Raw genomic sequence first — 27,376 nt, forward strand, 5'->3', positions numbered from 1 at the left:
TCACAGCTTCACCACAGACTCATGCAACGCCTCAGCTCTCACACCACTCACGCAGACCCGCGGGACACTTCAGCAGCAGCAAACAAACAATTGCCCTAGACCCACATTGCCCAGAAACTCTCAGGCCCACGACACCCGACCAGCACAGGCCCAGCCATGGTGGCTTGCTCTAAGAGAGAGTCCAGAAGCAGAAGGCACCCTTGGCAGCGGGAGGCAGGGACAACGGCACGCCAGGAAGTCACTGCATAGCTCAGAGCGAAGAGCACGTCCGCTGAGCGACAGGCATGTCCAGGCTGACCAGCCAGGGATGAGGGCAAGGCAGAGCATCCATCTGTCTGCACGTCAGCAACTGCGTCAGGGTCTCTGCGGCTGGACAACGCCATCGGCATAGCCACAGGCATGGCTGAGACAGAGACCCGGACTCCTGCGGTGTAGCACGGGAAGAGAGCAAGGGCCTAGAGCCGAACATCAGTAGAGCTCCTGGACACACGGGTGGACGCGGAGGTCCCGCAAAAGGCTGGTCAGGGCCATTCAGGCCCATTAGGGCACTCGGGGCCCGCAGGAGACGTAAAGGTAGCCATGCAAGGGAGCCGAGCCTGCAGTCCTCTGCCCTACCAGCAGAGCTATTGATGCAAGAGCACGGCCCCTCCCAGCTCTGCCTCCATGACAGAGCAGTCAAAGAAATCAGCTTGGATGAGACCTCAGGACGTCTCTGCTCAAACCTCCTCCAAGCAGCCTGCGCCTGGGGATGGCTCCAGCTTGGGCAAAGCTTCAGCCAGCCAGCTCATGCCAACCTCCGAGCATGGAGACTGCACAGCCTCCTGAGCACCCTTCTTCTCCTGCCTGGCTGGTGGGAGGGGAGGAAAAACTGCACCTGTCCTCCTCCACCTGTTGGCTGTTGTCTCTCTATTGCCCCACCAATCACCACAGCAAAGGGCCTATGCCCGCTGAATCAATAATGTCCTGATGGGCAGCTGAAAGCTGCTCTTCAGCTCCCCCAAAGCCCTCTCTTGTCCAGGCTCTGGACAAGCCCACGTTCACCGGCCTCTCCCCAGAGGTCAAGCGCGCCCACTCCCAACCGTCCTGGCGGCCCTGTTCTGAGGCTGCTGCACTTGGTCAACGTCGGTCTTCTACACAGGGCCCAAGGTTGGGCGCGGTATTCTAGGTGCCGTCGATCAGGTGCCGAGCAAAGGTGGAGAAGAGGCCTTCCCTCCATGCAGAGCCCATGCTGCTCTTGGGGCAGCCCTGGATGCTGTCCCCTTCTGCGCAGGCCAGGTGCACCGCGAGATCCCCACGGTCGCCAGAGGAGGACACGGGCTCCAGGCAAAGGGTCCTCTGCCCAAGCAAGGGGGACGAAAAGCGTTGGAGAATGCGGGCATCGATCCCGCTGCCTCTCACATGCTAAGCGAGCGCTCTACCACTTGAGCTAATTCCCCAGCCCACGGCCTCTGCCTGAGCTCCTCTCCCCCTCCCCTCCCAGGCACACACCCCTGACCCAGGCTGCCCTGCACCCAAAGCCTACGCTTCCCATGGGCCTCGCTCTCACAGACCCACCCACTCACCCACGCGCTTTCCTGCTGGTGGTGAACCCTGGCAAGACCAATGCGCTGGACCACCATCGCCTGCCCAGGGCTCGCCCAAAACTGCCTTGGCCGGTCGTCTCCCCCACCTCAGGCAAGAGTTCAAGGCCGGCCAGCCCTTGAAGGGGAGCCACCCGGGCAGGGCCAAATGGCGGAGGTGCCGCAGGCTCTGGGCCAGAGCCAAAAGGGCACTCCTTCGAGCCGGAGTTGAACCAGCGACCTAAGGATGGCCGTGCAAGGGAGCCTACAGTCCTCCGCTCTACCAGCTGAGCTATCGAAGGAACCATGGGACCTTGACACCTCACAGCTTCACCACAGACTCATGCAACGCCTCAGCTCTCACACCACTCACGCAGACCCGCGGGACACTTCAGCAGCAGCAAACAAACAATTGCCCTAGACCCACATTGCCCAGAAACTCTCAGGCCCACGACACCCGACCAGCACAGGCCCAGCCATGGTGGCTTGCTCTAAGGGAGAGTCCAGAAGCAGAAGGCACCCTTGGCAGCGGGAGGCAGGGACAACGGCACGCCAGGAAGTCACTGCATAGCTCAGAGCGAAGAGCACGTCCGCTGAGCGACAGGCACGTCCAGGCTGACCAGCCAGGGATGAGGGCAAGGCAGAGCATCCATCCGTCTGCACGTCAGCAACTGCGTCAGGGTCTCTGCGGCTGGACAACGCCATCGGCATAGCCACAGGCATGGCTGAGACAGAGACCCGGACTCCTGCGGTGTAGCACGGGAAGAGAGCAAGGGCCCAGAGCCGAACGTCAGTAGAGCTCCTGGACACACGGGTGGACGTGGAGGTCCCGCAAAAGGCTGGTCAGGGCCATTCAGGCCCATTAGGGCACTCGGGGCCCGCAGGAGACGTAAAGGTAGCCATGCAAGGGAGCCGAGCCTGCAGTCCTCTGCCCTACCAGCAGAGCTATTGATGCAAGAGCACGGCCCCTCCCAGCTCTGCCTCCATGACAGAGCAGTCAAAGAAATCAGCTTGGATGAGACCTCAGGACGTCTCTGCTCAAACCTCCTCCGAGCAGCCTGCGCCTGGGGATGGCTCCAGCTTGGGCAAAGCTTCAGCCAGCCAGCTCATGCCAACCTCCGAGCATGGAGACTGCACAGCCTCCTGAGCACCCTTCTTCTCCTGCCTGGCTGGTGGGAGGGGAGGAAAAACTGCACCTGTCCTCCTCCACCTGTTGGCTGTTGTCTCTCTATTGCCCCACCAATCACCACAGCAAAGGGCCTATGCCCGCTGAATCAATAATGTCCTGATGGGCAGCTGAAAGCTGCTCTTCAGCTCCCCCAAAGCCCTCTCTTGTCCAGGCTCTGGACAAGCCCACGTTCACCGGCCTCTCCCCAGAGGTCAAGCGCGCCCACTCCCAACCGTCCTGGCGGCCCTGTTCTGAGGCTGCTGCACTTGGTCAACGTCGGTCTTCTACACAGGGCCCAAGGTTGGGCGCGGTATTCTAGGTGCCGTCGATCAGGGGCCGAGCAAAGGTGGAGAAGAGGCCTTCCCTCCATGCAGAGCCCATGCTGCTCTTGGGGCAGCCCTGGATGCTGTCCCCTTCTGCGCAGGCCAGGTGCACCGCGAGATCCCCACGGTCGCCAGAGGAGGACACGGGCTCCAGGCAAAGGGTCCTCTGCCCAGGCAAGGGGAACGAAAAGCGTTGGAGAATGCGGGCATCGATCCCGCTGCCTCTCACATGCTAAGCGAGCGCTCTACCACTTGAGCTAATTCCCCAGCCCACGGCCTCTGCCTGAGCTCCTCTCCCCCTCCCCTCCCAGGCACACACCCCTGACCCAGGCTGCCCTGCACCCAAAGCCTACGCTTCCCATGGGCCTCGCTCTCACAGACCCACCCACTCACCCACGCGCTTTCCTGCTGGTGGTGAACCCTGGCAAGACCAATGCGCTGGACCACCATCGCCTGCCCAGGGCTCGCCCAAAACTGCCTTGGCCGGTCGTCTCCCCCACCTCAGGCAAGAGTTCAAGGCCGGCCAGCCCTTGAAGGGGAGCCACCCGGGCAGGGCCAAATGGCGGAGGTGCCGCAGGCTCTGGGCCAGAGCCAAAAGGGCACTCCTTCGAGCCGGAGTTGAACCAGCGACCTAAGGATGGCCGTGCAAGGGAGCCTACAGTCCTCCGCTCTACCAGCTGAGCTATCGAAGGAACCATGGGACCTTGACACCTCACAGCTTCACCACAGACTCATGCAACGCCTCAGCTCTCACACCACTCACGCAGACCCGCGGGACACTTCAGCAGCAGCAAACAAACAATTGCCCTAGACCCACATTGCCCAGAAACTCTCAGGCCCACGACACCCGACCAGCACAGGCCCAGCCATGGTGGCTTGCTCTAAGGGAGAGTCCAGAAGCAGAAGGCACCCTTGGCAGCGGGAGGCAGGGACAACGGCACGCCAGGAAGTCACTGCATAGCTCAGAGCGAAGAGCACGTCCGCTGAGCGACAGGCACGTCCAGGCTGACCAGCCAGGGATGAGGGCAAGGCAGAGCATCCATCCGTCTGCACGTCAGCAACTGCGTCAGGGTCTCTGCGGCTGGACAACGCCATCGGCATAGCCACAGGCATGGCTGAGACAGAGACCCGGACTCCTGCGGTGTAGCACGGGAAGAGAGCAAGGGCCCAGAGCCGAACGTCAGTAGAGCTCCTGGACACACGGGTGGACGTGGAGGTCCCGCAAAAGGCTGGTCAGGGCCATTCAGGCCCATTAGGGCACTCGGGGCCCGCAGGAGACGTAAAGGTAGCCATGCAAGGGAGCCTGCAGTCCTCTGCCCTACCAGCAGAGCTATTGATGCAAGAGCACGGCCCCTCCCAGCTCTGCCTCCATGACAGAGCAGTCAAAGAAATCAGCTTGGATGAGACCTCAGGACGTCTCTGCTCAAACCTCCTCCGAGCAGCCTGCGCCTGGGGATGGCTCCAGCTTGGGCAAAGCTTCAGCCAGCCAGCTCATGCCAACCTCCGAGCATGGAGACTGCACAGCCTCCTGAGCACCCTTCTTCTCCTGCCTGGCTGGTGGGAGGGGAGGAAAAACTGCACCTGTCCTCCTCCACCTGTTGGCTGTTGTATCCCTATTGCCCCACCAATCACCACAGCAAAGGGCCTATGCCCGCTGAATCAATAACGTCCTGATGGGCAGCTGAAAGCTGCTCTTCAGCTCCCCCAAAGCCCTCTCTTGTCCAGGCTCTGGACAAGCCCACGTTCACCGGCCTCTCCCCAGAGGTCAAGCGCGCCCACTCCCAACCGTCCTGGCGGCCCTGTTCTGAGGCTGCTGCACTTGGTCAACGTCGGTCTTCTACACAGGGCCCAAGGTTGGGCGCGGTATTCTAGGTGCCGTCGATCAGGGGCCGAGCAAAGGTGGAGAAGAGGCCTTCCCTCCATGCAGAGCCCATGCTGCTCTTGGGGCAGCCCTGGATGCTGTCCCCTTCTGCGCAGGCCAGGTGCACCGCGAGATCCCCACGGTCGCCAGAGGAGGACACGGGCTCCAGGCAAAGGGCCCTCTGCCCAGGCAAGGGGAACGAAAAGCGTTGGAGAATGCGGGCATCGATCCCGCTGCCTCTCACATGCTAAGCGAGCGCTCTACCACTTGAGCTAATTCCCCAGCCCACGGCCTCTGCCTGAGCTCCTCTCCCCCTCCCCTCCCAGGCACACACCCCTGACCCAGGCTGCCCTGCACCCAAAGCCTGCGCTTCCCATGGGCCTCGCTCTCACAGACCCACCCACTCACCCACGCGCTTTCCTGCTGGTGGTGAACCCTGGCAAGACCAATGCGCTGGACCACCATCGCCTGCCCAGGGCTCGCCCAAAACTGCCTTGGCCGGTCGTCTCCCCCACCTCAGGCAAGAGTTCAAGGCCGGCCAGCCCTTGAAGGGGAGCCACCCGGGCAGGGCCAAATGGCGGAGGTGCCGCAGGCTCTGGGCCAGAGCCAAAAGGGCACTCCTTCGAGCCGGAGTTGAACCAGCGACCTAAGGATGGCCGTGCAAGGGAGCCTACAGTCCTCCGCTCTACCAGCTGAGCTATCGAAGGAACCATGGGACCTTGACACCTCACAGCTTCACCACAGACTCATGCAACGCCTCAGCTCTCACACCACTCACGCAGACCCGCGGGACACTTCAGCAGCAGCAAACAAACAATTGCCCTAGACCCACATTGCCCAGAAACTCTCAGGCCCACGACACCCGACCAGCACAGGCCCAGCCATGGTGGCTTGCTCTAAGGGAGAGTCCAGAAGCAGAAGGCACCCTTGGCAGCGGGAGGCAGGGACAACGGCACGCCAGGAAGTCACTGCATAGCTCAGAGCGAAGAGCACGTCCGCTGAGCGACAGGCACGTCCAGGCTGACCAGCCAGGGATGAGGGCAAGGCAGAGCATCCATCCGTCTGCACGTCAGCAACTGCGTCAGGGTCTCTGCGGCTGGACAACGCCATCGGCATAGCCACAGGCATGGCTGAGACAGAGACCCGGACTCCTGCGGTGTAGCACGGGAAGAGAGCAAGGGCCCAGAGCCGAACGTCAGTAGAGCTCCTGGACACACGGGTGGACATGGAGGTCCCGCAAAAGGCTGGTCAGGGCCATTCAGGCCCATTAGGGCACTCGGGGCCCGCAGGAGACGTAAAGGTAGCCATGCAAGGGAGCCGAGCCTGCAGTCCTCTGCCCTACCAGCAGAGCTATTGATGCAAGAGCACGGCCCCTCCCAGCTCTGCCTCCATGACAGAGCAGTCAAAGAAATCAGCTTGGATGAGACCTCAGGACGTCTCTGCTCAAACCTCCTCCGAGCAGCCTGCGCCTGGGGATGGCTCCAGCTTGGGCAAAGCTTCAGCCAGCCAGCTCATGCCAACCTCCGAGCATGGAGACTGCACAGCCTCCTGAGCACCCTTCTTCTCCTGCCTGGCTGGTGGGAGGGGAGGAAAAACTGCACCTGTCCTCCTCCACCTGTTGGCTGTTGTCTCTCTATTGCCCCACCAATCACCACAGCAAAGGGCCTATGCCCGCTGAATCAATAATGTCCTGATGGGCAGCTGAAAGCTGCTCTTCAGCTCCCCCAAAGCCCTCTCTTGTCCAGGCTCTGGACAAGCCCACGTTCACCGGCCTCTCCCCAGAGGTCAAGCGCGCCCACTCCCAACCGTCCTGGCGGCCCTGTTCTGAGGCTGCTGCACTTGGTCAACGTCGGTCTTCTACACAGGGCCCAAGGTTGGGCGCGGTATTCTAGGTGCCGTCGATCAGGGGCCGAGCAAAGGTGGAGAAGAGGCCTTCCCTCCATGCAGAGCCCATGCTGCTCTTGGGGCAGCCCTGGATGCTGTCCCCTTCTGCGCAGGCCAGGTGCACCGCGAGATCCCCACGGTTGCCAGAGGAGGACACGGGCTCCAGGCAAAGGGTCCTCTGCCCAGGCAAGGGGAACGAAAAGCGTTGGAGAATGCGGGCATCGATCCCGCTGCCTCTCACATGCTAAGCGAGCGCTCTACCACTTGAGCTAATTCCCCAGCCCACGGCCTCTGCCTGAGCTCCTCTCCCCCTCCCCTCCCAGGCACACACCCCTGACCCAGGCTGCCCTGCACCCAAAGCCTACGCTTCCCATGGGCCTCGCTCTCACAGACCCACCCACTCACCCACGCGCTTTCCTGCTGGTGGTGAACCCTGGCAAGACCAATGCGCTGGACCACCATCGCCTGCCCAGGGCTCGCCCAAAACTGCCTTGGCCGGTCGTCTCCCCCACCTCAGGCAAGAGTTCAAGGCCGGCCAGCCCTTGAAGGGGAGCCACCCGGGCAGGGCCAAATGGCGGAGGTGCCGCAGGCTCTGGGCCAGAGCCAAAAGGGCACTCCTTCGAGCCGGAGTTGAACCAGCGACCTAAGGATGGCCGTGCAAGGGAGCCTACAGTCCTCCGCTCTACCAGCTGAGCTATCGAAGGAACCATGGGACCTTGACACCTCACAGCTTCACCACAGACTCATGCAACGCCTCAGCTCTCACACCACTCACGCAGACCCGCGGGACACTTCAGCAGCAGCAAACAAACAATTGCCCTAGACCCACATTGCCCAGAAACTCTCAGGCCCACGACACCCGACCAGCACAGGCCCAGCCATGGTGGCTTGCTCTAAGGGAGAGTCCAGAAGCAGAAGGCACCCTTGGCAGCGGGAGGCAGGGACAACGGCACGCCAGGAAGTCACTGCATAGCTCAGAGCGAAGAGCACGTCCGCTGAGCGACAGGCACGTCCAGGCTGACCAGCCAGGGATGAGGGCAAGGCAGAGCATCCATCCGTCTGCACGTCAGCAACTGCGTCAGGGTCTCTGCGGCTGGACAACGCCATCGGCATAGCCACAGGCATGGCTGAGACAGAGACCCGGACTCCTGCGGTGTAGCACGGGAAGAGAGCAAGGGCCCAGAGCCGAACGTCAGTAGAGCTCCTGGACACACGGGTGGACGTGGAGGTCCCGCAAAAGGCTGGTCAGGGCCATTCAGGCCCATTAGGGCACTCGGGGCCCGCAGGAGACGTAAAGGTAGCCATGCAAGGGAGCCTGCAGTCCTCTGCCCTACCAGCAGAGCTATTGATGCAAGAGCACGGCCCCTCCCAGCTCTGCCTCCATGACAGAGCAGTCAAAGAAATCAGCTTGGATGAGACCTCAGGACGTCTCTGCTCAAACCTCCTCCGAGCAGCCTGCGCCTGGGGATGGCTCCAGCTTGGGCAAAGCTTCAGCCAGCCAGCTCATGCCAACCTCCGAGCATGGAGACTGCACAGCCTCCTGAGCACCCTTCTTCTCCTGCCTGGCTGGTGGGAGGGGAGGAAAAACTGCACCTGTCCTCCTCCACCTGTTGGCTGTTGTATCCCTATTGCCCCACCAATCACCACAGCAAAGGGCCTATGCCCGCTGAATCAATAACGTCCTGATGGGCAGCTGAAAGCTGCTCTTCAGCTCCCCCAAAGCCCTCTCTTGTCCAGGCTCTGGACAAGCCCACGTTCACCGGCCTCTCCCCAGAGGTCAAGCGCGCCCACTCCCAACCGTCCTGGCGGCCCTGTTCTGAGGCTGCTGCACTTGGTCAACGTCGGTCTTCTACACAGGGCCCAAGGTTGGGCGCGGTATTCTAGGTGCCGTCGATCAGGGGCCGAGCAAAGGTGGAGAAGAGGCCTTCCCTCCATGCAGAGCCCATGCTGCTCTTGGGGCAGCCCTGGATGCTGTCCCCTTCTGCGCAGGCCAGGTGCACCGCGAGATCCCCACGGTCGCCAGAGGAGGACACGGGCTCCAGGCAAAGGGCCCTCTGCCCAGGCAAGGGGAACGAAAAGCGTTGGAGAATGCGGGCATCGATCCCGCTGCCTCTCACATGCTAAGCGAGCGCTCTACCACTTGAGCTAATTCCCCAGCCCACGGCCTCTGCCTGAGCTCCTCTCCCCCTCCCCTCCCAGGCACACACCCCTGACCCAGGCTGCCCTGCACCCAAAGCCTGCGCTTCCCATGGGCCTCGCTCTCACAGACCCACCCACTCACCCACGCGCTTTCCTGCTGGTGGTGAACCCTGGCAAGACCAATGCGCTGGACCACCATCGCCTGCCCAGGGCTCGCCCAAAACTGCCTTGGCCGGTCGTCTCCCCCACCTCAGGCAAGAGTTCAAGGCCGGCCAGCCCTTGAAGGGGAGCCACCCGGGCAGGGCCAAATGGCGGAGGTGCCGCAGGCTCTGGGCCAGAGCCAAAAGGGCACTCCTTCGAGCCGGAGTTGAACCAGCGACCTAAGGATGGCCGTGCAAGGGAGCCTACAGTCCTCCGCTCTACCAGCTGAGCTATCGAAGGAACCATGGGACCTTGACACCTCACAGCTTCACCACAGACTCATGCAACGCCTCAGCTCTCACACCACTCACGCAGACCCGCGGGACACTTCAGCAGCAGCAAACAAACAATTGCCCTAGACCCACATTGCCCAGAAACTCTCAGGCCCACGACACCCGACCAGCACAGGCCCAGCCATGGTGGCTTGCTCTAAGGGAGAGTCCAGAAGCAGAAGGCACCCTTGGCAGCGGGAGGCAGGGACAACGGCACGCCAGGAAGTCACTGCATAGCTCAGAGCGAAGAGCACGTCCGCTGAGCGACAGGCACGTCCAGGCTGACCAGCCAGGGATGAGGGCAAGGCAGAGCATCCATCCGTCTGCACGTCAGCAACTGCGTCAGGGTCTCTGCGGCTGGACAACGCCATCGGCATAGCCACAGGCATGGCTGAGACAGAGACCCGGACTCCTGCGGTGTAGCACGGGAAGAGAGCAAGGGCCCAGAGCCGAACGTCAGTAGAGCTCCTGGACACACGGGTGGACGTGGAGGTCCCGCAAAAGGCTGGTCAGGGCCATTCAGGCCCATTAGGGCACTCGGGGCCCGCAGGAGACGTAAAGGTAGCCATGCAAGGGAGCCGAGCCTGCAGTCCTCTGCCCTACCAGCAGAGCTATTGATGCAAGAGCACGGCCCCTCCCAGCTCTGCCTCCATGACAGAGCAGTCAAAGAAATCAGCTTGGATGAGACCTCAGGACGTCTCTGCTCAAACCTCCTCCGAGCAGCCTGCGCCTGGGGATGGCTCCAGCTTGGGCAAAGCTTCAGCCAGCCAGCTCATGCCAACCTCCGAGCATGGAGACTGCACAGCCTCCTGAGCACCCTTCTTCTCCTGCCTGGCTGGTGGGAGGGGAGGAAAAACTGCACCTGTCCTCCTCCACCTGTTGGCTGTTGTCTCTCTATTGCCCCACCAATCACCACAGCAAAGGGCCTATGCCCGCTGAATCAATAATGTCCTGATGGGCAGCTGAAAGCTGCTCTTCAGCTCCCCCAAAGCCCTCTCTTGTCCAGGCTCTGGACAAGCCCACGTTCACCGGCCTCTCCCCAGAGGTCAAGCGCGCCCACTCCCAACCGTCCTGGCGGCCCTGTTCTGAGGCTGCTGCACTTGGTCAACGTCGGTCTTCTACACAGGGCCAAGGTTGGGCGCGGTATTCTAGGTGCCGTCGATCAGGTGCCGAGCAAAGGTGGAGAAGAGGCCTTCCCTCCATGCAGAGCCCATGCTGCTCTTGGGGCAGCCCTGGATGCTGTCCCCTTCTGCGCAGGCCAGGTGCACCGCGAGATCCCCACGGTCGCCAGAGGAGGACACGGGCTCCAGGCAAAGGGTCCTCTGCCCAGGCAAGGGGAACGAAAAGCGTTGGAGAATGCGGGCATCGATCCCGCTGCCTCTCACATGCTAAGCGAGCGCTCTACCACTTGAGCTAATTCCCCAGCCCACGGCCTCTGCCTGAGCTCCTCTCCCCCTCCCCTCCCAGGCACACACCCCTGACCCAGGCTGCCCTGCACCCAAAGCCTGCGCTTCCCATGGGCCTCGCTCTCACAGACCCACCCACTCACCCACGCGCTTTCCTGCTGGTGGTGAACCCTGGCAAGACCAATGCGCTGGACCACCATCGCCTGCCCAGGGCTCGCCCAAAACTGCCTTGGCCGGTCATCTCCCCCACCTCAGGCAAGAGTTCAAGGCCGGCCAGCCCTTGAAGGGGAGCCACCCGGGCAGGGCCAAATGGCGGAGGTGCCGCAGGCTCTGGGCCAGAGCCAAAAGGGCACTCCTTCGAGCCGGAGTTGAACCAGCGACCTAAGGATGGCCGTGCAAGGGAGCCTACAGTCCTCCGCTCTACCAGCTGAGCTATCGAAGGAACCATGGGACCTTGACACCTCACAGCTTCACCACAGACTCATGCAACGCCTCAGCTCTCACACCACTCACGCAGACCCGCGGGACACTTCAGCAGCAGCAAACAAACAATTGCCCTAGACCCACATTGCCCAGAAACTCTCAGGCCCACGACACCCGACCAGCACAGGCCCAGCCATGGTGGCTTGCTCTAAGGGAGAGTCCAGAAGCAGAAGGCACCCTTGGCAGCGGGAGGCAGGGACAACGGCACGCCAGGAAGTCACTGCATAGCTCAGAGCGAAGAGCACGTCCGCTGAGCGACAGGCACGTCCAGGCTGACCAGCCAGGGATGAGGGCAAGGCAGAGCATCCATCCGTCTGCACGTCAGCAACTGCGTCAGGGTCTCTGCGGCTGGACAACGCCATCGGCATAGCCACAGGCATGGCTGAGACAGAGACCCGGACTCCTGCGGTGTAGCACGGGAAGAGAGCAAGGGCCCAGAGCCGAACGTCAGTAGAGCTCCTGGACACACGGGTGGACGTGGAGGTCCCGCAAAAGGCTGGTCAGGGCCATTCAGGCCCATTAGGGCACTCGGGGCCCGCAGGAGACGTAAAGGTAGCCATGCAAGGGAGCCGAGCCTGCAGTCCTCTGCCCTACCAGCAGAGCTATTGATGCAAGAGCACGGCCCCTCCCAGCTCTGCCTCCATGACAGAGCAGTCAAAGAAATCAGCTTGGATGAGACCTCAGGACGTCTCTGCTCAAACCTCCTCCGAGCAGCCTGCGCCTGGGGATGGCTCCAGCTTGGGCAAAGCTTCAGCCAGCCAGCTCATGCCAACCTCCGAGCATGGAGACTGCACAGCCTCCTGAGCACCCTTCTTCTCCTGCCTGGCTGGTGGGAGGGGAGGAAAAACTGCACCTGTCCTCCTCCACCTGTTGGCTGTTGTCTCTCTATTGCCCCACCAATCACCACAGCAAAGGGCCTATGCCCGCTGAATCAATAATGTCCTGATGGGCAGCTGAAAGCTGCTCTTCAGCTCCCCCAAAGCCCTCTCTTGTCCAGGCTCTGGACAAGCCCACGTTCACCGGCCTCTCCCCAGAGGTCAAGCGCGCCCACTCCCAACCGTCCTGGCGGCCCTGTTCTGAGGCTGCTGCACTTGGTCAACGTCGGTCTTCTACACAGGGCCCAAGGTTGGGCGCGGTATTCTAGGTGCCGTCGATCAGGTGCCGAGCAAAGGTGGAGAAGAGGCCTTCCCTCCATGCAGAGCCCATGCTGCTCTTGGGGCAGCCCTGGATGCTGTCCCCTTCTGCGCAGGCCAGGTGCACCGCGAGATCCCCACGGTCGCCAGAGGAGGACACGGGCTCCAGGCAAAGGGTCCTCTGCCCAGGCAAGGGGAACGAAAAGCGTTGGAGAATGCGGGCATCGATCCCGCTGCCTCTCACATGCTAAGCGAGCGCTCTACCACTTGAGCTAATTCCCCAGCCCACGGCCTCTGCCTGAGCTCCTCTCCCCCTCCCCTCCCAGGCACACACCCCTGACCCAGGCTGCCCTGCACCCAAAGCCTGCGCTTCCCATGGGCCTCGCTCTCACAGACCCACCCACTCACCCACGCGCTTTCCTGCTGGTGGTGAACCCTGGCAAGACCAATGCGCTGGACCACCATCGCCTGCCCAGGGCTCGCCCAAAACTGCCTTGGCCGGTCGTCTCCCCCACCTCAGGCAAGAGTTCAAGGCCGGCCAGCCCTTGAAGGGGAGCCACCCGGGCAGGGCCAAATGGCGGAGGTGCCGCAGGCTCTGGGCCAGAGCCAAAAGGGCACTCCTTCGAGCCGGAGTTGAACCAGCGACCTAAGGATGGCCGTGCAAGGGAGCCTACAGTCCTCCGCTCTACCAGCTGAGCTATCGAAGGAACCATGGGACCTTGACACCTCACAGCTTCACCACAGACTCATGCAACGCCTCAGCTCTCACACCACTCACGCAGACCCGCGGGACACTTCAGCAGCAGCAAACAAACAATTGCCCTAGACCCACATTGCCCAGAAACTCTCAGGCCCACGACACCCGACCAGCACAGGCCCAGCCATGGTGGCTTGCTCTAAGGGAGAGTCCAGAAGCAGAAGGCACCCTTGGCAGCGGGAGGCAGGGACAACGGCACGCCAGGAAGTCACTGCATAGCTCAGAGCGAAGAGCACGTCCGCTGAGCGACAGGCACGTCCAGGCTGACCAGCCAGGGATGAGGGCAAGGCAGAGCATCCATCCGTCTGCACGTCAGCAACTGCGTCAGGGTCTCTGCGGCTGGACAACGCCATCGGCATAGCCACAGGCATGGCTGAGACAGAGACCCGGACTCCTGCGGTGTAGCACGGGAAGAGAGCAAGGGCCCAGAGCCGAACGTCAGTAGAGCTCCTGGACACACGGGTGGACGTGGAGGTCCCGCAAAAGGCTGGTCAGGGCCATTCAGGCCCATTAGGGCACTCGGGGCCCGCAGGAGACGTAAAGGTAGCCATGCAAGGGAGCCGAGCCTGCAGTCCTCTGCCCTACCAGCAGAGCTATTGATGCAAGAGCACGGCCCCTCCCAGCTCTGCCTCCATGACAGAGCAGTCAAAGAAATCAGCTTGGATGAGACCTCAGGACGTCTCTGCTCAAACCTCCTCCGAGCAGCCTGCGCCTGGGGATGGCTCCAGCTTGGGCAAAGCTTCAGCCAGCCAGCTCATGCCAACCTCCGAGCATGGAGACTGCACAGCCTCCTGAGCACCCTTCTTCTCCTGCCTGGCTGGTGGGAGGGGAGGAAAAACTGCACCTGTCCTCCTCCACCTGTTGGCTGTTGTATCCCTATTGCCCCACCAATCACCACAGCAAAGGGCCTATGCCCGCTGAATCAATAACGTCCTGATGGGCAGCTGAAAGCTGCTCTTCAGCTCCCCCAAAGCCCTCTCTTGTCCAGGCTCTGGACAAGCCCACGTTCACCGGCCTCTCCCCAGAGGTCAAGCGCGCCCACTCCCAACCGTCCTGGCGGCCCTGTTCTGAGGCTGCTGCACTTGGTCAACGTCCGTCTTCTACACAGGGCCCAAGGTTGGGCGCGGTATTCTAGGTGCCGTCGATCAGGGGCCGAGCAAAGGTGGAGAAGAGGCCTTCCCTCCATGCAGAGCCCATGCTGCTCTTGGGGCAGCCCTGGATGCTGTCCCCTTCTGCGCAGGCCAGGTGCACCGCGAGATCCCCACGGTCGCCAGAGGAGGACACGGGCTCCAGGCAAAGGGCCCTCTGCCCAGGCAAGGGGAACGAAAAGCGTTGGAGAATGCGGGCATCGATCCCGCTGCCTCTCACATGCTAAGCGAGCGCTCTACCACTTGAGCTAATTCCCCAGCCCACGGCCTCTGCCTGAGCTCCTCTCCCCCTCCCCTCCCAGGCACACACCCCTGACCCAGGCTGCCCTGCACCCAAAGCCTGCGCTTCCCATGGGCCTCGCTCTCACAGACCCACCCACTCACCCACGCGCTTTCCTGCTGGTGGTGAACCCTGGCAAGACCAATGCGCAGGACCACCATTGCCTGCCCAGGGCTCGCCCAAAACTGCCTTGGCCGGTCGTCTCCCCCACCTCAGGCAAGAGTTCAAGGCCGGCCAGCCCTTGAAGGGGAGCCACCCGGGCAGGGCCAAATGGCGGAGGTGCCGCAGGCTCTGGGCCAGAGCCAAAAGGGCACTCCTTCGAGCCGGAGTTGAACCAGCGACCTAAGGATGGCCGTGCAAGGGAGCCTACAGTCCTCCGCTCTACCAGCTGAGCTATCGAAGGAACCATGGGACCTTGACACCTCTCTCTATTCATCTGTCTTCCTTACCATTTTGTGTGTTCCCGATTTCTTTTCTTGTTGTTCACTTTTGTCTTACACCTTGTATTTTTTGCTGCTGTGAATTGTGAATAGCTGCAGATGTCAGTGTTCCCAAGCTTGTGGAGAATGCTATTTTTCATGAGAATAATCTGATTGGACATTAATCCCTGTGTTTGGTATGGGAAGTTCCCGACACACTCCTGTGTTTATTTCAGTTTCTTTCTTTGAGATTATTCTTTTTTCTCTATTCATAATGAACCATAGTTATCACAAAGTAGGAATGTCACTTTTCCAGTGGCCCACATGAAAGCTTCTAATTCGTTGATACTTATGACATGTCACATTGTTCTTGACCTTACTTTTGTTGTTTCTTAGGTTGGACCTAAGGGATTCCTTTTTCTCTCTCATATTAATTGCACTACCAGTATTTATATCTGTTTCCCATTACTAAATAGTTTCCAATTAGTATTTGTCATTTTTGTGTGCAGGGAGTTATTTCATTATTTCAGTGAGGACAGTTTTCCCAAAATCAGAATAAGAATATATCTCATCTTTTGTTAACTGTACTATGTTGAAAGTAATTCTGTTAATATTCTAAAACAATACTAAGTAAAGTGAGTGTGCAACTAATGTTTTTCACCTTTTTGAAACTACATTTTGTTCAAATTCTTGTTTTTTTATGAGATTGTTGGGTATAGGGATTGGGTTTGTGGGAAAAGAGAGAGGATGGATATTGATTATCTGATGACCGCAGCCATGCATGGGTTTTGAAAGTAATGCCTCTCTCTTTTTTTTTTACTCTAATTGCTGGGGTTTGTTTTCCACTAAGAAAAGCAAGAGATTGCAAAAGCTACTTAAATACTTGGATGACACAAAATGTCATTAGTCGTGCAAGACTTAGCTTGTTTTTCCAGTTTTCCTATTCCATCTTTTATTATGTTTAGCATACCACATGTTAAATATGACTGAAAATTTATGTTTGAGGTACCACAGGCACAGTATATTAAATATGACTGAACATGAACCCCTTCCTGCTATTAGAGACATGTTTAAGGAGTTATTTATTATCTAAGAGAATATTAATTTGGTTCAGCACACAGAACTCAAAGAGACCGTTGGCAGAGGCTGTTCCCAGGCTCATATCAGTCTTCATATTGGCAGAATGTTTCCAAGGCAGGAACTGTCATCAGGAGCAAAGCAGTTACATTTTACTGGGGGAATAACCTGCACTGGGACTTCGGTGGAAAGACAAGCAAGACCCTACTCTGAGGACAAATTTATTAGAAGTGTGGGTACACTGCCTTCACACTACAAATAGTATTTTTTGGCATAACAGTCATGGCTAGCTCCTGAAACATTCTGATAGAATATTTACAAAATGCAACGTAGCTTGACTGAGGTGAGGATCACGGCGTTTAAAACACAACACTTTTGATGCCACTAGAGGTCACCACTAGTCATTAAATAAATGTCCTGGAAAAATCTTATTGCCAGTTCTTCAAAAGGAGTGGAGAGTTTTTAAAAGATACACTGCTTGTTTTGCACGTACGTGTGAACTCACGCTGCTAGTGCTCCAAAATGGTTGGAAGCGAACCCCCTCTTCAAGCTGTGCTTCCCCAGCACTGCCCATGAGCCAACAGTCCCACACTGTTCCTTTGAAGCTGTACCCGTCCTCGGACGCTGTAGCACTGCGTATGGTCAGGGGAAAAAGACAGTACCAAGCCCTGTCCCAGCAAAGACTTCCCACTAGCATAAACCATCCAAAACAGTTGACAGTCAGCATCCACTGATTTAAGGACTGCTCAAAAGTGTGACAGTGGGGAATTAGGCCCAAAGAACAGGCACCTGAAGCTGTGGCTATCTCAGTATGCTTTTCCACCTTGTGCTCAGAAAGATTATTCCTTTCTATTGCACCTCCTACCTGTGTTTTCTGTCATCACCATCTGCGCTTCTGCAAACACAGACACTGTTTACAAAAATTTAATACACCTACTATTGTCAGGCAATTGAATACAGAATTTCCTTTGCTACAAAGAAGATAATGGTGATGGGATAAGCAGTATGATCATCATGTTTTTAAATAACCTTTAAAAAATCTTTATGTTTGTTGAAACCTGCTAAATGATGCAAATCAGTTGGCAATCATAATGCAACAAATGTGTGTGATTTATTATCATGCTGCAATCTGTGCTTTCAGCATATATCACTGTCTCCTTTAACATGGTAGCTGACTAGGTATCAATACACAAAGTTCATACTTAGTGTAATAGCAATACTTTTTTTACCAAAACTTTCACGTACAGTCACTTTGTGTTACTTTTCTTCCACCAAGTACAGCAGAGCTGGAAAAAAGGTGGCTGGACACACTGTTCAGAATTATTTTATCTCTACTAAAATATTTTGTAATGTTTTCTAAGTGTCTGTATACATGCATATGTACAGATAGTTTATTTTATTCTGTTTTTTCTTCCATGTTTAAGAAAACTGGCTCTGAAATATCATCCCGACAAGAAACCAGACAATCCAGAGGCTGCAGAAAAATTTAAAGAGATCAACAATGCTCATGCAACACTGACTGATCTGTCCAAGCGAAACATATATGACAAGTATGGATCCTTAGGGCTCTATGTGGCAGAACAGTTTGGTGAGGAAAATGTTAACACCTACTTCATGCTCTCAAGCTGGTGGGCAAAGGTAAACCATTATTTTCTGTTGGAAATCAAGGGTTAAAATGCATGCAGACAATTACATACACAAGGAACCCCCTGAAAAACATGGTCTCTCTACAGGCTTAACAAACAACAGGATATGAATCTATACTGTTAATAAGCTTAATTAAAGAACAACATTATCTGGAAAATCAACAGTGGCAAAATGTAACATCAACTCAGAATAGTGCTACTATAGAATGTTTTCTTTTTAACTTGGTAAATAGTTAAATTGTGTGTTTTGTAACACTTTTAGACACTAATTAGACTTGAATTTAGTGCTCCAGGTTAATTTTGACTTTCTTTTCAGTAATGACTGAATAAAAATGACTCATTGTTCAAAAACAAGAAGTCCCACTTATGTGACAACCAGTTAATAAGTTATTACAGTACAAATTTAGCTGTGTTCTTTGCTATATATAGCACACAGCATAAGTAAATAATAATAATACATAACACTGTGATTATGGTGTCATATATGTGATTATGGTGTCATATATGTGCCCTGGTGAGGGGGTGAGAGAAAGGAAGTGGAAGAAAAGGTAAGAAGGGTGGAGTGGAGGAAGAGAGTAGGAAAGGAAAAGAATGATACATCAAAAAATGGCATATTGCTCAAGGGAAAAATACATCATGGGCTGTTCTAGTCATAAAGGAGTTGCATTCATGTGTTCTCTTATGTCACTGGTGTCTTCTGATGTTTGCATATGTCAGGTTTGAACATTTCAGCAAATATAAGTGCTACAGAAATGTAACAAACCAACAGAATTGCAAATGTGCAAAATCCATTCTGTCCCCACCTATTTCCAGCAACAGAAGCACAGGAAAGCAAGGACTCTGCTGGAATACATAGGAACATGATCTGTACTGTGTGAGGCAATCACACTATGACAGCTTCGATCTGAGAACCGTGGAACATGGATTCCTGTGTTCAGCACAGATCAGGCCAGTGCTTCACTGCCCCACGGGCCCCTTTCAAACTGGGAAGTCACGTGGGCAATTTGTGGGTCTGAGAAGCCACAATTTGTCTGCTGAATCAGGATGAGATGGAAGCTGCTCGAATGCAGAACAGTGAATGAAACTAATGAATGCGCAAAGGCGCAGTTGTACCCTCAGAAGTAGGCTGGAGGCTGCCTGCCAGCAGCTGCTGTACCTGACTCCTGCTGCAGGCTGTACTCCCCTCCCCACAGCTGCTGTCTTCTCCTGCTGGATCATCCCCTCTTTTCTTTGCTGTCCACCCTCTCCTTCGGCCTCTTTGTCATGGTTCAGATGCTAGGAAACACTGCCTTAGAGCTGAGAGAGCAGCAGCACTGACTCCTTTAACAGTCTTGCTAAATAAGGTTTTCTTCACTGTTGGCTGCTCTTTAGCTTTTGTTTCCTCTTCTGCTTACTGATTTTTAATGGAGGTTTTATGAAGTATAAAATCCTTTGTGGTTAGGCAATCAGGAACAGAAATAACCACCGTGGCTTTGACTCATACAGAGAGCACTGGAGAGTACAGAGAGATGCTAGTAAGTCCCTTACAGCTAAAGGAGGAATGTGTGGATTCTTTCAAGGAAGGTGAGATGAGATGTCCTTGATAACCCAGCAAAAGTAATCACTGCTTCCTGGTTTTTAAGAATTCTGTGCAAAAAATCCAAAATATGCATACAGACTCATTTGAGGATTGTCACAGGTGGTCTCTCTATCCCTCCCCCAGCCCAAAATCTTGCCACCTCCAAAGCATAAACAGGCCACCAAGTGTTTTTTGCAAGCTGAGATCACTTGTCCTCATCTCTTTTTAACTCATGCACAAATGCTGGGGTCACTTTCAGTTTTCTATATTGGCCATTATAATACTACTTGAGTCTGAGGCATCATCTGCAGATGGCCTCTGGACCCCTAATTTCTTCCATTCTGGTAGAAGACAGTAGGGACCACAGCTTTCGCTTGTTTTCTTCCTCTTCAACTACAAATATTCCTGGTAAATCCTCTTCCCTATCACACTCATACTCAGAAAATCTGCCAACAGTAAGGAGGTGTGTCGTTAGAAGCAGGGAAACTCAAATGAATGGAGAAATCCAAAGTGAAAAATACTTATTTTTTGGAGTGCCAGACTTAGCATGCGTATTAAACTGGGAACCTACTGACTTGGGTAATGGGAAATTTAACTGCTTCACCACTGGAGGCATAGATGTTGTTCCTTTAACTGTTTTTGGCAAAAAAGCAATTCTCGGTCTACCATGAAGACAGTTTATTGATCGCATCAGTAAACTGATTCTTGATTTACCAACTATGATAAAATAAGCACAAGAAATCTTGAAATATATAAGGTACCACAAATAAAGTAAAGTATTTTTTCCTTCTGTACACTTTTATTCTCTCTTTTTTTCATTCAATCCATTGTGGCCATTTATTCTCCACTATGAAATAAATGATAAAGAGCCAGATAACTTATTTTAGGGGCTACAGCATTTAGAAAAGTTTTGGGTGCCCATTGGAAGGAAAGCATTTTAAAAGTTGGAGTCATCCTTTTCATTTAAAACCACCTTGACATTAATATTAGGCGTGTAAATAGTCTTATTACCTTCTAGGATACTCCAGTAGGCCCCCACTAACATTGTCTGAGACATGCATATTTAACTGAGTGTTATTTACATAGCTTCAATGTCAAAGCTTGACAACATCCTGACATTTGTGCTTGCTTTCTTCCTCAGCAGCATGTTTTCTTATGAATATAACAAATAGTAAAGGCCAGACTGTATAACTATAATGCTAAAGCCTGGCTGTACCTTCAAGTTAACTTATATACAGCTGGTGGCCACAAAGCTATGCTGGCTTTGCATACATGGTCCACATATCAGCCGTGATTCCCCTTTCAGGATCGTCACTGGCTTTCCTTTACTCTTACACCACTTTGTCCACAACGACATGTGGAGGTTTCTCCTTTGCCACAAACTTCTTGGTGCAGGCCTGGATCCACCCTTGGGTCAGGACCCAGGCTGCTGCTGTGCATCCGTGGAGCATGGGGCGGCAATGCCAGCCTAAGGGCTGTGCTTCTGCAATGCCCATCCTACTGCCACGATATGGCACACAGCCCCCGGCGCAAGCAGCTGTGGAATTGTGCTGTGAACCCAGGCAGTGACCTGGTGTGGAGGAAGAAAAGCTTTGCAAACTAAAGTTTTCCTGCTGTTGAAGCTGGCTGAGATCTCTGGTCTCGGCCCCAGGCAGTTGTGCCTGCTCTGCTGAAGCCTCTGCGCTTTGTGCCACAGGGACAGGAGAGAGCAGAGGGTGATGCAGGTGGGAACTTCTTGCTGCCTGAGTCGCCGGCTCAAGAAAACACAGCCCGAGGAGTCTGATTTAGTAGTTGTCACCTGTGTGCTCCTGCACAGGCTAATGGGGAGAGACAGAGACACACTCCCAAGGGGCAACTCAAATCCTTCTTGGGCTGAACCACCCTCTGGAATGGCTTTCAACTTGCTATTGACTATGTGGGGAGTCCACAGGGGCTACAGTTCTAATTTGGATGCCTTAGTTCAGTGTCTGAAGTTATGTGGGATGCATCTGGGTCTTTGCTTCTTTTTCTCTTGGCTTATTATTGACAAGAACCTGCCAGTAAATAAGTGTTTGCAAAAATGATCTTGGGCAAATGAGTCATTTTTAAGATGGAAATGAGTCATTTTAAGGTGGGTGGGGTTTTGCATACCGCCTGGAAGTTTTTTCTGAGGGCCATCAGCTGAAGACAGACTTTCAAAAGTTGAGCGTGCAGGGGCCTGTTGGTTGGTGTCATCTTTGTGGGCATGGTCCTGAGTGGCAAGTAAGAGCTGGTGGATGAGGAGGACTCTGGAAGATCTGGCCCTTGTTGAGGCGCTTGGCCAGTGGCTGGACTCCTCTGAGTGCCAAGGACTTGGGAACCTGAGTTCCTTCACTGGTCTACCTTCTGCAGTAAGAGACTGCCATGAGTTTTAGGAATGTCATCGCTCACAGGGTTTTCCTCCTGCTGTGTTTAACACAGGGCCTGTTTGCCATCTGTGGCCTGCTGACGGGCTGCTACCTCTGCTGCTGCCTCTGCTGCTGCTTCAACTGCTGCTGTGGAAAGTGTAAACCCAAAGCACCTGAAGGTGAAGAGCAGGAGTTTTGTGTGTCTCCAGAAGATTTGGAAGAGCAAATTAAGAACGACATGGAAAGAGGTGTGTGTTATAGGGGCTTACTGTGTGGCAAAGCTGTTCAAAACAATCTTTAAAGCCTGTAGACCAGATGTTCTGCTCATGATGCTGAGGCTGCTTCCAGACATCAGTGAGATGTGCCAATTCACTCCAGCTAACACCATGACCTGATGAACTTCCCAAGTTGTGTGTTAATAACAAACTAAACTTACAGCACAAACAATTAAATATCTCCTTGTATGTATTATTAGACACTTAGAAGTCTCAGGGCTCATCTTAAAAGACAATGTTCACCCTCTAGCCCCCATGCCCAAATTGCTCTGCCTGTGCTGGTGCTTGTCACATCTGATCTGCTGGAATAAGCTGACTTTTTTTTTTTCACGTAAAATTTATCACTGACTGTGTACCCATTCAAGAAAAGGTTTTAAGAAAAGACACAAAGTTTCCAACAGTAAGGTTGTGGAGTAGCCTAAGAGAGCTTGCAAGGGAGCTGCCGTGGTCCTGCCCCTCTGCCATCCAGTCCCCAAGCTGCTCGCTCTCTTATGCACTGACAGTAGCAATTGTACTGCCTTACCAGGAGCCACATCTTGGATATGATCCAGATGAAAACTAATCCTCTCAAAAATGTACTTCCCTGCCAGTTCAACTCCCTGCTGTGCTTCATGGTGGGACAGGCCAAGTGCTAATGCTGGCTCGAAGAAGGGAGCAAGAGCACATGGCTAGGAACACTGGCTAGGGGCAGCAGGACCCCCTTCACAGCAGGTCACCCTATTTTCTTGGCTTTGCTGAGTCCCTCAGCTGCACACTCAAGTTTCGGCTATACCAAAGGATGATGGTGGTGATTTCCTAATTTGCACTAGCATGCCTTACATATTTTGAACAAAAAGCCCTGTCCTAATCTGCTGAAGTGAGACAGAGTTTTGCCTTCGTCTTCAGGGGAAGCAGAAACATCTCAAACTGGTTAGATTTGGACACTTGCAGGACAGGCTGAGAGATGCAATGATCCTTGCCCCAGCAATAAGAGGCCAAGGTATCGGGGAGGACCTAGGCCACTTTTCAGTTGCAAATTTATATAAATTATGGTTAGGATTACACTTTTTTATGAGGAAGGACCTAAGCAGTCAGCTCACTCCTCTTCCATTGTTATGGAAGGTCTTATGCTGTTACATTCTTACATTTATTATGCTCAAATTAGCACTGCCAGATTGCAAATGTCATGTTCCCTTAGCAGGAAGATTTTTTTTCCCCAACTTTTCACACAGATTTACCCTTCCTTAAATATGTAACAAAACACTTGTAGTAGTTGAAACAAATGCTATTTATATAACTGATATGCCAACGTGTGGTGGTGTTTTTAAATTGGTTTTGCCTAGAGGCATATCAAGGTAAATACAGTCAGCTTAAAAATTTACCATACTTGATCAGTTTCTGCAAAGGCAACAAAAAGTTAGTGAAAGCTTTATAACCACAATGCATTTGAAAAAAATGTAATATACTCTATGACACTAGGCACCTGAAAAGTACAAATCTAAAATGGGTCTTGATATTTATGGGTCTATGACACCAAAGCCAAGTTTGAAATATAAAGATGGAACTTTGAAGGATAAGAATTTTTTAATTCTGCCATTTTGTAATTTGGCAGGTATTTTATTCTCTCTCAAAATCCAGCATAAAATTCCCCAGTGGCAGAAAAAAATTTCTCTCTCCTTCCAGCGCAGGTGGTATTTATTGGTATTCAGTAATTTTAGGCCACCTTCCCATGCCTTTACTCCCACCAAGTCTCACTGAAACACCAATTTTAAAAAAGAATTTAAATTCTTTTGCAAAGTACCAGTCTGAAAAATTAACGGAATGTGGAATTATGTGTTTTAAGTATTTGGAAGACAGTAGTAAGTGTATATAGGTAGGGGCTGGAGAAAACTAGATATTTCTACCTTTTCTACCCTTCTCTTCAGTCTTGCAACATTTCCTACCAGTCAAAACCAGCTGGCCTCAGCAGAGTAGAATTCTCTATATTTTAAAATTAGATTGAAGGAGAGCTACATATCAGGAATAAAATGACAGAGGGTAATGTGAGCATCTTTTCTGCAGCTGAAAGGAAAATAGATACTGCATTTAGAAAAATGAATGATAACCAGCTCAAACTGCACTTCCTCCCCCTGCTCAAAGTTTAGGGATGCTGGCCAAAAAGGTGCAGCTGACTTAGAATGGCAAAGACTGGGCTTTTCCACCAGACATTTTCAAATGTTGGGCCATAGAAATGAATACTCATGGCTTCCTTTATGTAAATAATACAGATGCTCCTTTAGGTAATTCAGGAACAAACTCTAATCACTCCTGCAGCAGATTTCATTTCAGAAGAGGAAATCCTATTAGAATCCAAATTCTTCGCATGCCCTCTGCCCACAGACTGAGCATTTACCTGGTAATTAATTTCTTTGCTCCAGCTGTCCCCAATATCTATATTATTGCTAGCCAGAACTTTTTTGCAAAGGTCAAAATGTAGATTCTCAGGCTAAGGCCATACTTTAATTTATCCAAATATTTTGTAGTCAGTCATTGCTTTTCTGAGGAATGCAACATCGATAAAACGTCACCATTCCTGATGCGGAAAAACTCCGAGAGCAGGTCTCCACCAGTTGTTGCTGTGCACAGTGGGAGCTGCTTGGAGCCGGCCGTACTGCACAGAAGAGGCAATATGCATGTTGTGGGAGTTGAGATTTAGACTTCATCTTTTGAGCTGGCACAATAGTAATAATTTTCAGAGTCACTCACATTTCTCCTTATCAAATTTACGGAGATACACAGTTGATTTCATTCCTCAAATTAACATACCATAAAACATAATTATTAGTGAAAAAAGGAGAGGTGGGGCAAAAAAATTCAGTGATCCATTCCCTAAAATGTAAAAGCAAAGAGAGTTGTCACTGAAATCAACACAATCACGTCAAAGGCTTCAATTCTGATAAATGGCATATTCCTCTAGAAGAAAGTTTTATTAAAATATATTTGAATAGTTGTAGTGCTCAGTTAGTTGAGTATCTCCTGTGAGAGACTTGTTTTACAGCATGTACTTCCATGGGTAGCATGACCATCAGAACTAAAGGAAATTAGGGATTTTCAAGCCCTGGCCTCTCCTAAGGTTACAGTGATTTCTTCTCATGGTTATTGATTTGTACCACAGAGGACTGTTGCCTAACATACAATGGATGATCACATTCCAAAATAAGTCTTGTATTTGGCTTATTACATTTTAAACATAACATTTTTTTAGATCAAACATGACATTAAAAAAGTGTAAAGTGGGGTCTTCTATGGAATCATGCCATGATGTTATGGGTGACCTGCAAAAATACAGTGGCAGAGGGAAGTATCACTCACTTGTCTGCAGCACGGATGCATGCAACAGTTCATCATTTTCACTCGTACACACAGGGCAGGTTGCCAGATTCCACTGAAGTCGATAGCAAACCTTTTGTTGACTTTTGTGGTCCTGGAGGAGGTGTCATTGGAATTTGGATTGCCTTGGTACTTCAGGCTGTAATGATGCACTCAAGCAGTTTGACAGGTTTGTTTTCTTCTCCTGTTTGGTTGTCATCATAAGAACAAAGCAAGGCATTTCTAGACCAATTTTCATTTTACAGAAAATGAAATCTGTGAGATAAAAAAAAAAGGTGAATAACAAAATAGTTTCCCAACTCAGAAGCAATAAGGTTTTAGCACTTCATTGTCTCCTCCACACTCCATATGATACCAATGTAGGCGAACAGTGAGCAAAAGCTATCTATAGAAAGCAGTTTAAACTGTGAATTCTGCCGCACCTCCATTCTGCAGCTCTTCATTAGCAGGCTATATTTGTACAGTTTATTATACTATGGGTCCCTGTCATGATAAAAAACATCATAAATCTTAGAAGGGTGTGGGCAGCAAAATACTTGGAGAAGGTGTCAGCTCAGAACTGTCTACAGATCAGCTGGAAGCAACGTGACAGATTTGCAGTGGGTCCTATTCTCTTGCTGCACATCTGGGTACCACAGCAAACTGAACTGCTAGATTCTGCCCTCCATAAAGGATCCTCCTTAAAATGAACAACTTGGAGGCAGCAGAGGGTGGGAGGGAGTGCTGCTCAGAAATCTAGAAAATACGTCGCAACTTAAAAATGGATTAGAACTGCCAAACTAATCTGTGCCCGAGCTGAGCTCTCAGCATTAATTACTCATATATTTTCAGAAGTTATGAAACATGTCTGTCTTTGACCTTGTGTCTAAATACGGAATTGCCCATACAGAGAAGCTGCTTGGCATTTAATCATTCTTGCTGTTCACCTTGACAGAGTCAAAGTTGTTCTACCCCCACTGAGGGGAAGCCGTATGGCATGCAATTAGATTCCTGCTCTGGGTTAAGTTACTCCTGTACATTACATCTTTTGCCCATGATTCATCCGATCAACTGTCATGTAAACAGGAGGAAATGTCAGATGAGGGTTTTTTTCTGAACATTCGGTCATTTGGCAAAAAAAAAGTCATCATTTGTATTCAGTTACTGTGAAGGCTGTGCTAGTATCAAGATATAGATAGTCCCAAATTTTTCAGATGAAAGCACTTCACTGAGATGGCTGAACCTTTAAAAGTCAGTCTCTGAGTCTTGAGTCCACTCCTCCCCCCCAAAAAATGGTGGTTGGAAAGAGGCCCAGGAGAAGGGCAGCCAAACCTTTTTCATTATCAGAGGGAACACGTCAGGGAACTCTGTAAGGACTTCACTTTCCTCCACTCTGCAACAAATGCATTTTTTACAGTTATATTGGGAAACCAAACATATAACTGCATGGAATGAGAAAGTACAAAGCAGTAAGGATTTATAGAGTGATAATATGAGTCTTTGGCAGTGGCAGTTCCAAACTCATTAAAACAGTAATTCTCAAAATCCTATTGTATATATATTACATAAGACTTCAAAATGCAATTTAACTAAATTTTTATTTAACTAGCTGGCTTTCAGGATGTATATGATTTCGTCCCTCTCAAGTAAATTACTGCTCACGCATTTTTTTCCTTTTAACTCTCCTCTTTCTTTACTGTTAACTTTGCCTTCTTCAAGACTCATTTCTGGCCCATTCTCACAAATGCTGTCAAGGTTAGTGCTTGCTGACTCACAACGGCACTCATTATATTCCGACACTTGCAGGAACAAGCACTTGCAGTTGGAACAGGCAAGGACCCTTATCTTGCAATCTCTGCAAAGCACCAGGTACAGCTAATGTCCAGTTTAATAACAACAACAATAGTCACCCAGAAATCTGCCATTACATGCGGACAAGGAGCAAGAGGATTTGTAGACTCAGTGTGGGCATTGCTGCCTCTTCAGTACGCACACAGCTGCCTGTGAAGCCAAGATTAAGCCGTAGTCAGAACACCAGATGAAATGTTGTGGTGTTAACAAGAAATCTGACTTTTGTAGCAAGTGAAGGATTCT

General features: G+C 52.6%; 1 protein-coding gene and 16 non-coding genes across 17 annotated transcripts in view; 1 reads left to right on the forward strand and 16 right to left on the reverse strand.

Annotated features, from left to right (window-relative positions):
- Positions 1-27,376, forward strand: part of DNAJC5B (DnaJ heat shock protein family (Hsp40) member C5 beta) — a 37,965-nt gene that overhangs the window by 10,462 nt on the left and 127 nt on the right. The window contains exons 2-3 of the mRNA XM_075086172.1: positions 17,535-17,748; positions 21,754-21,928. Of these exons, the coding sequence (XP_074942273.1) occupies positions 17,535-17,748; positions 21,754-21,928 (389 nt within the window). The remainder of the gene's footprint in view (positions 1-17,534; positions 17,749-21,753; positions 21,929-27,376) is intronic.
- TRNAA-AGC (transfer RNA alanine (anticodon AGC)) lies at positions 1,364-1,436 on the reverse strand. The gene has a single exon. It is a non-coding gene; the product is annotated as a tRNA-Ala (tRNA).
- Positions 1,773-1,861, reverse strand: TRNAY-GUA (transfer RNA tyrosine (anticodon GUA)). The gene is given in 2 exon segments: positions 1,773-1,808; positions 1,825-1,861. It is a non-coding gene; the product is annotated as a tRNA-Tyr (tRNA).
- TRNAA-AGC (transfer RNA alanine (anticodon AGC)) lies at positions 3,245-3,317 on the reverse strand. Its single transcript has one exon. It is a non-coding gene; the product is annotated as a tRNA-Ala (tRNA).
- Positions 3,654-3,742, reverse strand: TRNAY-GUA (transfer RNA tyrosine (anticodon GUA)). Its single transcript is given in 2 exon segments — positions 3,654-3,689; positions 3,706-3,742. It is a non-coding gene; the product is annotated as a tRNA-Tyr (tRNA).
- TRNAA-AGC (transfer RNA alanine (anticodon AGC)) lies at positions 5,121-5,193 on the reverse strand. The gene has a single exon. It is a non-coding gene; the product is annotated as a tRNA-Ala (tRNA).
- TRNAY-GUA (transfer RNA tyrosine (anticodon GUA)) lies at positions 5,530-5,618 on the reverse strand. Its single transcript is given in 2 exon segments — positions 5,530-5,565; positions 5,582-5,618. It is a non-coding gene; the product is annotated as a tRNA-Tyr (tRNA).
- Positions 7,002-7,074, reverse strand: TRNAA-AGC (transfer RNA alanine (anticodon AGC)). Its single transcript has one exon. It is a non-coding gene; the product is annotated as a tRNA-Ala (tRNA).
- TRNAY-GUA (transfer RNA tyrosine (anticodon GUA)) lies at positions 7,411-7,499 on the reverse strand. Its single transcript is given in 2 exon segments — positions 7,411-7,446; positions 7,463-7,499. It is a non-coding gene; the product is annotated as a tRNA-Tyr (tRNA).
- On the reverse strand, positions 8,878-8,950 carry TRNAA-AGC (transfer RNA alanine (anticodon AGC)). The gene has a single exon. It is a non-coding gene; the product is annotated as a tRNA-Ala (tRNA).
- TRNAY-GUA (transfer RNA tyrosine (anticodon GUA)) lies at positions 9,287-9,375 on the reverse strand. The gene is given in 2 exon segments: positions 9,287-9,322; positions 9,339-9,375. It is a non-coding gene; the product is annotated as a tRNA-Tyr (tRNA).
- TRNAA-AGC (transfer RNA alanine (anticodon AGC)) lies at positions 10,758-10,830 on the reverse strand. The gene has a single exon. It is a non-coding gene; the product is annotated as a tRNA-Ala (tRNA).
- TRNAY-GUA (transfer RNA tyrosine (anticodon GUA)) lies at positions 11,167-11,255 on the reverse strand. Its single transcript is given in 2 exon segments — positions 11,167-11,202; positions 11,219-11,255. It is a non-coding gene; the product is annotated as a tRNA-Tyr (tRNA).
- On the reverse strand, positions 12,639-12,711 carry TRNAA-AGC (transfer RNA alanine (anticodon AGC)). The gene has a single exon. It is a non-coding gene; the product is annotated as a tRNA-Ala (tRNA).
- TRNAY-GUA (transfer RNA tyrosine (anticodon GUA)) lies at positions 13,048-13,136 on the reverse strand. Its single transcript is given in 2 exon segments — positions 13,048-13,083; positions 13,100-13,136. It is a non-coding gene; the product is annotated as a tRNA-Tyr (tRNA).
- TRNAA-AGC (transfer RNA alanine (anticodon AGC)) lies at positions 14,520-14,592 on the reverse strand. The gene has a single exon. It is a non-coding gene; the product is annotated as a tRNA-Ala (tRNA).
- Positions 14,929-15,017, reverse strand: TRNAY-GUA (transfer RNA tyrosine (anticodon GUA)). Its single transcript is given in 2 exon segments — positions 14,929-14,964; positions 14,981-15,017. It is a non-coding gene; the product is annotated as a tRNA-Tyr (tRNA).

The sequence above is a fragment of the Phalacrocorax aristotelis genome, chromosome 2, assembly GCF_949628215.1.
Source record: "Phalacrocorax aristotelis chromosome 2, bGulAri2.1, whole genome shotgun sequence".
Taxonomy (NCBI): domain Eukaryota; kingdom Metazoa; phylum Chordata; class Aves; order Suliformes; family Phalacrocoracidae; genus Phalacrocorax; species Phalacrocorax aristotelis.